This window comes from Nestor notabilis, unplaced genomic scaffold (genome assembly GCF_000696875.1).
Source record: "Nestor notabilis isolate BGI_N333 unplaced genomic scaffold, ASM69687v1 scaffold10685, whole genome shotgun sequence".
NCBI classification, from domain to species: Eukaryota; Metazoa; Chordata; class Aves; order Psittaciformes; family Psittacidae; genus Nestor; species Nestor notabilis.
This window is the reverse complement of record NW_009927897.1, coordinates 1-9,212: the sequence shown is the minus strand read 5'-3', so window position 1 is coordinate 9,212 and position 9,212 is coordinate 1. Positions and strand designations below refer to the sequence as shown.

Sequence of the window (9,212 nt, the reverse complement as noted above, 5' to 3'; positions counted from 1 at the left end):
TCTTCTCAGTGTTATTTTCAACTTTGTTATTATGAAATCCTAGTGGAATATTATTAGAGTTTTTAAAGGTAAAGAAATTCCAGGTCAGTATGGGAATAAACTCATAGTAATGGAAGCCAGTATTTGAATTTCTTGGCTTTCCAGTGATACTCCTGCTTTACAGTTCTTAAGAAGAATTATAACTGGATATATTGCTGTTTATATATGTGTATGCAGCCTTAATTTTACTTTCATTTCATTGAGGCTCAAATGTTTGAAGCTTGCTGTGTCACTTCTTAGTAAGTGCAAATGTAATGTAAAGTATAGATTTCTTTGTCAGTGTTCAAGGCCAGGTTGGACAGAGCCTTGGGTGACATGGTCTACTGGAAGGTGTTCCTGCCCATGGCAGAGGGTTGGAATTAGATGATCTTAAGGTCCTTTCCAACCCAAACCATTCTGTGATTCTTGGAAACCCTTGTCTGTTAAGCAGTGAAAGCCAAGGCTGGAAAGGCTCTTGTACTATATTTATGCCACTGTCGTGACAGCTGAACAGTCTTCGTTATTGTTCCTAAATTGTTCTTGCTGGTGGGTGTTAAAGCTTACTGCTTATGAATTTTTTTTGTGTTTGATTTCAGAGATTCTTCGCCCCCAAAAGGTTTTCTTCAAGGTTCAGTTGAAGTGTGTTGATTTGAAAACAAATGAACTCCCACCCCCTTAAAGCCCATATCCTGGAAAACATAAGGTAGTCTAAGCATCCTCCTTGCTAGTAGCATAAAACCTATGTGTATTATGTTTGGACATAACTTTCTGCAAAATTGCAATGTGAAAAGTCAGCCTTGAAAATATCCATGTAAAATATGAGCTGTTGAAAGACTTGGCTCTTTAGTACCTGTACAGCCATATGGTTAAGATTCTGCAGTAGTGGGAGCAGTGCAGCCATGGAAGATGTAGTGGTGGAGCTTGTATTTTGGTCGCTTCAAACTATTTCAAGCTTGGATTTGACTTTATCTTCTCCCTTAACTTCTAAAGTAAAAGGAGGTAAGCAAATGTGCTTAATAAACCGATATTCTGCATTTAATGAAAAAGAAATGAGGGGGCCTATATGTAGGCCTGGATGTAATGTAGTTAGCCTGGTACTGTGGCTTTAACTCTAGGTGACATTTTTATTTCAGCTGTTTATGCTACTCCTGGTGCACAGCCAGTTAAATTGCTTATAAAAACAGCTTTTAATTTGCTGAAACATCAAGTCAGCTGTTTGTAAGGTGGAAATGGCCAAAAAGTTTATTATTTCCTCTTGAGGGTGGTAGGGATTGGTTTAGAAATTAGGCATTAACTATTTGAGAGTTACATTTCTCAAAGAAATGTATTACTCAGCACAGAAGTAGTACTATTAGTTATATTTAAGGTGTGGGGTTTCTTCTCTTGACTAAAATTAGAGTATTTCTGCTAATAAAGATGATGTGCAGTGAGGTGCTTCACTGTGATGTTTTTTATGTGGATTGTTCAGTCTATAAGCAAGAAAATTTAAGATCTTAAAAATACAAATAATCAGTCTTGGCCTTATAAGAAAAAGTGCATCGTTGCTTACTTGTGCTGTTGTCACATATAGACAGTGTTTGGTGACTTGGTTATGTCCAATATTTGGGATAAAATGGGTTTGTGACTGTAAGCATTCACTTGAACTTGGAAAACGATTCTCCCAGCCCACTCCTTTTGCAAAGGGAAATATAGCTTAGACTCACTGAATTTCAGGATCTTTAAAGGTACTTGATTTTTTTTGTTAATATTCAGCTTCTGGGTTTGTAAATTGGCAAGGCTGAAGTTCTGGTAGTTTAGAATTTGCTGACATCGTAGAGGTCCTGATTTTGGAAGAAGTTTGTTTCCTGGATATTTAGTAAATAGATAAATCTATTTTCTGGTTATAGATTCAGGTATTTGGTGGGTCAGTCTTTGGTTGATTTGCTGTTAGTGGGTGGTAATAATTGAGGCAGTGAAATTGTGAGACAAAGAACAGATTTCTGCCCATGTATCAAAGAAGGAGTTAGATACATATTGATTGAATGTATGTTTGTTTTTTTGGAAGCTGCAAGTTCTGGTAAAATAATACTGGCTACTTTAATAGACCAATTTTGGTCTATTACTAGGGTTCTAAGTATGAAGCAGGGAATAGGTAGGTCTTCTTTCTGATAGCTGTATTGAGTGTGGTTAGGTGGAAAAACCTCTGGACACTAGGCTTAGCCTTTGCTCAATTCTTGTGGTACAAGTCAAGAAAAGTGTATCCAAATCACAAATATTGATAAAGGACAGTAAAAAGCCCACTTGTGTTTAGTTGCAGATGAGAGGTTAGAAAACGAAAATGCTTTTGAAAGAGAAACTTGATATCAGGAGATCTAATGAGGACGGATGCGTATTTCAGGTGTCTAGTGAAACTTCTGGCTATCTTTAGGCTTGGGAGAAGTGATACTAAGGTAAGTAGTGGAAAGGACTGATTGCCAACTGCACTGGTGTTTTCTCTGATCTGCTTTAGAGTCTGTCTCGGGGCTGAACTGTGTTCCTCTGTGTGACTACTTTTATTTTTGAAAGATAAGAAACTTTTCAGTCTGAGGGCAAAGCATAGGCAACTGTTTTAAGTTGGAAGCTGTGAAGAACTTCTACTTGCTAAATAAATATACAATAGCTTTTTTTGTTTGCTAAAGAGTGTTTAAAGGAGCAGATAAGTGCTTGCTAATAGAACTTTGTGGTTATTAAGTTGCAAGTTTTCTTCTATTTGTGCTTTGATTTTAGACTTTGATTGTGGGGGCTGCTTTTCTATTAATGACACCTACTGTCATTACTGTGATTTGAAGGGCTAAACCATTTGTCATTTGGAGGAACAAAGTGAAAGAGTCCAGTTACGTTTTTCTAAGAAGTTTTATAAAATCTCAAACCTAACATTTTAAAGCTCACGTTGCAGGAGCTGAGCATGTTTCACTGTCCCACCTCCCTTCAAGCGGTGTGAGGGTTTTTCCTTTGTGACCTTTTGGGTGGAATAAGGTAATAGGGCATAATGGTTTGTTAAATGTGAGTTTCCCCCATGTGATGTTGATGTTTTGTGATTGATATTTTGCATTTTGAAGCTTTTGTTTTATGCAGATAGCTTCTACCTTTGTAAACTTAACATTGGAATTCTTGATAACCCTGCTTTTCTTTCGTGTTTTAGTGCAAAAGATGATATTGATATTGATGCCCTTGCTGCTGAGATAGAGGGTGCAGGAGCGGCAAAGGAGCAAGAGCCTCAGAAATCTAAAGGCAAAAAGAAAAAAGAGAAGAAGAAACAGGATTTTGAGTAAGCTTGGTGGTTTGTTTTGTTTGGTTTTTTCTTTTCTTTTTTTTTTTTTTTTCTGTCTTATTTTATTCCATTTTACAAAACCTCAGTTACTTAAGTACCTTAACATGTCTCTTTTTTTAGTGAAGATGATATCCTGAAGGAGCTGGAAGAACTGTCAATAGAGGCACAAGGAGGGAAAGTTGACAGGGAACCTTCTACAGGAAAGGTGAACACTGATGGGGAAGTGGGCTAATTACAGGCATAGTAAAATATAAGGCACCTCTGTCCCAGAAAAGTTCTAGTGTTGTCATATAGTGAAACATTCATGTATATCTAATTATACTTGATAATATTTTCATAGTAAAGTAACTGGTGAGAGATTTTAACAGAAGCCATATCCTCATACTAATAATTATTCAAAGCCAATCAGAATAAATTTTAATTGTGGGTTGAGGTGGTGTACACTTTGCAGGAATAGTTACTGCTTTCAGAGTTTGTCTTCAATAAAAGAAGTCTTTCTTGACATCTTTCAGTGCTGCTGCTTAGCTCACAATAGCAAGTAATTTTTCATGGCTGATTTTTGAGTTGTTTAATTACCAGGTTGAAAATGACAATGAAGAAAGCTTATCAAAACAAGACAAAAAAAGGAAAGGAAAGAGTAAAAAAGCCAATCTGGAAAACGACTATGACAGTGAAGAAGTGGAAGATAAAGATAAAAAATCTAAAAAAGCTCAGAAATCAAAACAAGACATGCTTTCTGGCAGTGATGATGATGATCATGAAATACAGCTTAAGAAAAGCAAAGGGAAAACTCAGAAGTCAAATAAAAAGCATGACCTGTCAGAAGAAGATGAAACTAACATTAAGAAAAGCAAAGACCGTGCAGGGGCAATGTCTACAGGTGAGAGTGGTGATGAATCAGATGATGTCTCCCAGTCTAGAAAAGGACAAAAGAAAAACCAGAAACTGAAGTCTACTCCTGCTGCAGAAAGTGGGGACGATGATGATGAACCTTCATTCAAAGTAAAAACAGTGGCTCAGAAGAAGGCAGAAAAAAAAGAACGTGAAAGGAAAAAACGTGAGGAAGAAAAAGCCAAACTGAGGAAGCAGAAAGAGAAGGAAGAGCTGGAAGGTGGTAAAGAACCAGCCAAGCTGAAGGAAGCTCAAAAAAAGGCTGAAGAGAAAGCTTCTGAAGTCGTGGCAACCCCTGGCGAGACTCCTGCAGCAACAGAGGGTTTGTAATGTGGTTTTTGAAACTGTAATTTAAACACTGTAGCTTTTCTAAGGCCAAAGAGTTGGCACACAGTGAGGATGACTCGTTGCTTTGTTCTGAATTGGGAATACTAGACATTTGGTAGCCTTGTCTGTGTCTTTGTGTTGGCTCCCATGTGGCTGTTTTTTCTGGCCTGTATTTTGTTCAGGTACATGGGAAAACAAGAGACAGATGGTGAATTCTCATTGCAGGATGTGATTATGGTTCTATATTGCAAACATACTTTTCAGTTCCCAGTTATTCTGCTACTTTAAGACTTCAGACAGTTTTATTTTTTTCATTACAAAGTGCTTATATAGTAGCCAGTCAAAATGTTCTTTGTTTGATGTTACTTATTATATTTGAAACATTAATTATATTTAGAGTATCTTTAAAATTTCTCGGATCTTTGAATGTTTGCTGGCTCTTTCTGTAGGTGATGACAATGAGGGGGACAAAAAGAAGAAAGACAAGAAAAAGAAGAAAGGGGAGAAAGAAGAAAAAGAGAAAGAGAAGAAAAAGGGTCCCAGTAAAGCCACGGTTAAAGCTATGCAGGAAGCCTTAGCTAAAATGAAAGAGGAGGAGGAAAGGGCAAAAAGGGAGGAGGAAGAACGCATAAGACGACTGGAGGAGCTAGAAGCAAAACGCAAAGAGGAGGTACTGTGTATCTTACAGTCTCTTTGATTCTATCCTCAGGGTAATCTTAACCTGTCCCCTTGCTGGTGCAGTTGTTGGATTAGTCCTTCACACATTTCTCATCAATAGAATATGTACTTGGCCAGCTTTTGTGTGAAGCATGCTTTAACATTCCTGCATGGCTTTTTTATTTTTTTTTTTAACCACCTTCTAGGAACGATTAGAGCAAGAGAGGAAAGAAAGGAAGAAACAGAAGGAAAAAGAGAGGAAGGAGCGATTGAAGAAAGAGGGAAAACTTTTAACAAAAGCTCAACGAGAAGCCAGAGCCAGAGCAGAGGCTACTCTTAAACTACTTCAAGCTCAGGGTAAGTAGTAAAGATTAATACTACTACTAATAAATCATACCCCTTCCCTGTGTATGTTTTTTCTATCTGGAGCTGGGGGGGGAATCCTGAGTAATTCCATGTGAAACTCCTCTGTTGTCTAGGAAGGCAGTGTGTATGGCATCCATCTTTTCAAAAGTAGGTTTAAATGTCTGTATTTTCATCTTACACTTTAAATATCCAACTCCTTAATATAGTTCACTTGCAGTCTAAAGATGTTAGTTAAAGAACTTAGGAGAAATCACTTCTTTCCATTGCTTAGTCCAAAGGCCAAGAAAAGCAGATGGGTTGTGCTGCAGGTCTTGTATCGTTGTGAATTAATTCATGTGCTCCCTTAAGCAAGTGCATTGCTTTTGTCAAGTTAGTTAGTCCATGGGGACAGCATATTACCCTCTTTCTTGCATTTGCTTCTGGAAAAGTGTGTAACAGGAGCTTTCCAGTTTTTTTCCATCAAATACAAGTTTGCAATGAAATAAATGTATCCAGTGTGTTGTAAGCCCATGTATGAATTTGTTCCTGGTAACTTGTGGTTAAAGAAATGAGTTCTTGGTATTTGTAGGGAACACTGTCTGACACTGCTGGTAGGTTGAGGTGTAAGGGTAGGAATCTCTGTAGCTAGTAAAATGTTTGGAGCTCTTAAACATACGCAAAGGCCGTTTCTCTTCAGTTGTTGCTGTTGTTATTAGAATCCTTCTATTCGTGTGCTGCCACAGCTGGATTTTTGTCAAATCTACGCTGTAAGTCACACGGTACCTGAAGGAATTTTCAGAAGGTGCAGCAGTAATTGAATTACTAATTTGTTTTTTGCGCTAAACTTCTTGTTTTTTAACTGAATCCCTTCCAACATCACAGGTGAAGATGAAGCTGATGAATTGAACCTGGCATATCTTAATACCTAAAACCATCTATGTTGTTAAACGTAACAGACAACCCCCCCGACAATGAGCAAAAGAGAAAATGCTATCTACTGAACAACTTTAGGCTTTTAAAAGCTGCGCCTCTTAACTGCTCCAGATTTTCTGAAATGAGGGTGATTGGCAGACTGGCTTTAAGAATTTTACCATGGCTCTTTAAATCAACATGTGCTGTTAAACTTTGCATGTGTGTGTTCATGAAATCTAGAGAAGCTTCAAACCGGAAGTCTTCGGATCAGACTGTTTTCTTCCCATTAGTAATCTGACTTTTGAGACCATTCAGTCTCTACAGCTTTTGAAAATCAGTCTTTTCAAAAAGATAAAATATGCATTTCCACTCCCTTCCTCCACCTTGCAGTTCTAGAAAACATGTTTTATTTTTAAACTATGTTTAGTAACTAATCACCCAAATTTTCTTTCTAACATTTGTTTTGCAGGTGTTGAAGTGCCATCCAAAGACTCTGTGCCAAAGAAGAGGCCAATATATGAAGACAAAAAGAAAAAGAAGCAGCAGCAGCCAGAAAATAAAGAAGGTGTGGTTTGCATATGGGGATACTTAATACATCAGTCACACTTCCGGGAGCGTCTGTGGAATAAAAAATCAGCTCTGAGGTTCTTCTGACATCCCTGCTCCCATGCTCGAGTACTGATGCATTAGGATTTTAAAGTTCTTTTGAAGGCTGCTCACTTTGATTTGTTGTAAAACAAAGGATTAAGTTTGTTTGATTTTTGCTTTTTTTGTCTTTAACTCGAGTATTTTCTTTAGAATTTCTAAAAGCTGGAGATGTACAGAATGTAAAAGCTTTTTATGATGATGAGGTTGAATGCTTTGTGTGCATATGTAGGTTAAATACAATGTAGTGTGAGTAATGACTTACAATTAAGTCTAAGTTGATGTCCCAGGATGAGAGGGGATTGATCTTAGTTTTAGTACTTTTAAGTTGGAGGCAATTTGTTTACTTGTTTTCTTGTACATAAAAGCAGTTTTCACTTTCTAGGGTGCAAGTAGTTCATAGAGCTTGCACTGGTTAGACATGGATTGAATGTGCTTTGTGGCTTTCCTGGGGTGGGGCTGTTACTGTGGGTCTTCTCAAGACTATTCCTGAGTTAAAAGAAAAACAAACCCAAAAGCTCCTTGAATCAGCTTTTTTGTTATTTAGCTGGGTTTGGGTTTTGGTTGGGTTTTTTTTGTTTTGTTTTTTATTTAATATTTGACATGAGTTATGTGGCTCCTTACCACTTAAGGAGTGTGTGTGACGAATTGAGAACAGTGCGTAACTGAATTATATCTATGATTTTTATTTCTTCATATAGAACAGTAGAGCAAGAGTGGGCAGTTCATTAGTATTCCTTCATTTTTCCCTTGTCTTTTAAAGAGATTGAGGGTTTTTATAATGTTCAAAAGCAGTAGTAATCCTCTTAGCCAATAATGGACCTATCACATAAATCTGTTCAACTGCTTAGAAACCCAGATGTTTTTCAAATAAGCTGCATTCTCTAACTTTTGTTTTAACTCAGTAAGTGGCAGTTCAGTTAGTTTGGTGTTACATAAATTCAGATTTTGTTTACTTGTAATAGCACAACTTAAAATAGAAGTTCAGTGTGAAGCTTTATGTCTGTCTAAGTCGGTTTGTGCTTTGGAAGGATGTAGCAACCAGTTTGCTTTCTGGCAATTTCAGAAATCGTGGAGGTGACTTCCCCAGCTGAAGATGCTGTAGAACTGGAAACACCAGTAAAAGAAGAGGCACCTCTTCCAGTAGAGCCAGGTTAGTTGTAATGCTAATAAACCCCTTTTAGACTGTGTGGCAGTCCTGCATGGTAGGTATTGTTCCTTGTTGCATGGGGGGGTGAGTTGAGGTAGCTGTTCCTTGGTGGTTTTGTGTGTGTGTGTTGGGTTTTGGGTATTTTTGTGGGTTTGGTTTTTTTTTTGGTGTGCTTTTTTTGGTTGGTTTTTGGTTGTTCTTTTTGGTTTTTGTTGGGGTTTTTTTTGTGGGTTTTTGTTTGGGTGTTTTTTTGATTTTTTTTTTTTTTTTTTTTTTTTTTTTAGTTTTTTCCCCAAGGGAGGAGCTGATGGAATTTTATGGAATAAAAAGGCATGAAGCTTCAAAAGGGGAATGTAGAGGTCCCTTATTCTTGGTGAATTCCAGTGCTTAATTGGTTTAGGCAACTGTCTCAACTAAGCCCATTCAGTACCTTATGATTAGCTCTCTTAACTTTTCATTTGCTTTCTAAAAGGCTGTTTTGTCAGCAGTTAAGTGGGGGTAGGGAACAAATATGCTGCTCCTAGTATTGATACTGAAATATTCACAGGGATTGTACAAATTCCAAATGTTTTGTTTTCACAAGTGCTGAATGCAGTGGATGTGGGTTAGCTTATGAAACTGAATATCAGCCTAGCAAGTGTTCGTTGTCCTCATTTTTGCCTACACGCAGGACTTGGTTTGGCAAAATTGTGTTGTACTGTACTTCCTCCTCAGTAAGGAGATTGTTTCAGTTTTTACCCTTATGCTTAAGCTAGATAAATACTGAAAAAATTCCCAGCTGTTTGAAACCAAAGCTGAACGTGTACTCTAATTCTAGCTTGACTTATCTGTTGAAGTAGCGATTCTATTACCATGAAAGACAAAGGCTTACTGGCAGCACATTAATTCCCAGTTAATATTCCAGCAGTCTGGAACTTTCTCTTCATTTCAAAGAGCTGAAATTCCATGACATTCCATGTGCTGTAACATCTTTTTTTA

At 37.4% G+C, this 9,212-nt stretch overlaps 1 protein-coding gene across 1 annotated transcript; it reads left to right on the top strand.

Annotated features, from left to right (window-relative positions):
* Window positions 1-917: 917 nt before the first annotated feature.
* LOC104405536 (eukaryotic translation initiation factor 5B-like) lies at window positions 918-8,237 on the top strand (the record flags this gene model as incomplete). Its single annotated transcript, XM_010014272.1, has 9 exons — window positions 918-1,017; window positions 2,426-2,447; window positions 3,179-3,304; window positions 3,428-3,512; window positions 3,887-4,520; window positions 4,975-5,195; window positions 5,389-5,539; window positions 6,909-7,004; window positions 8,130-8,237. Coding segments are annotated over exons 1-9 (1,543 nt in total), but the record flags the coding sequence as incomplete, so codon positions are not given.
* Window positions 8,238-9,212: the final 975 nt, after the last annotated feature.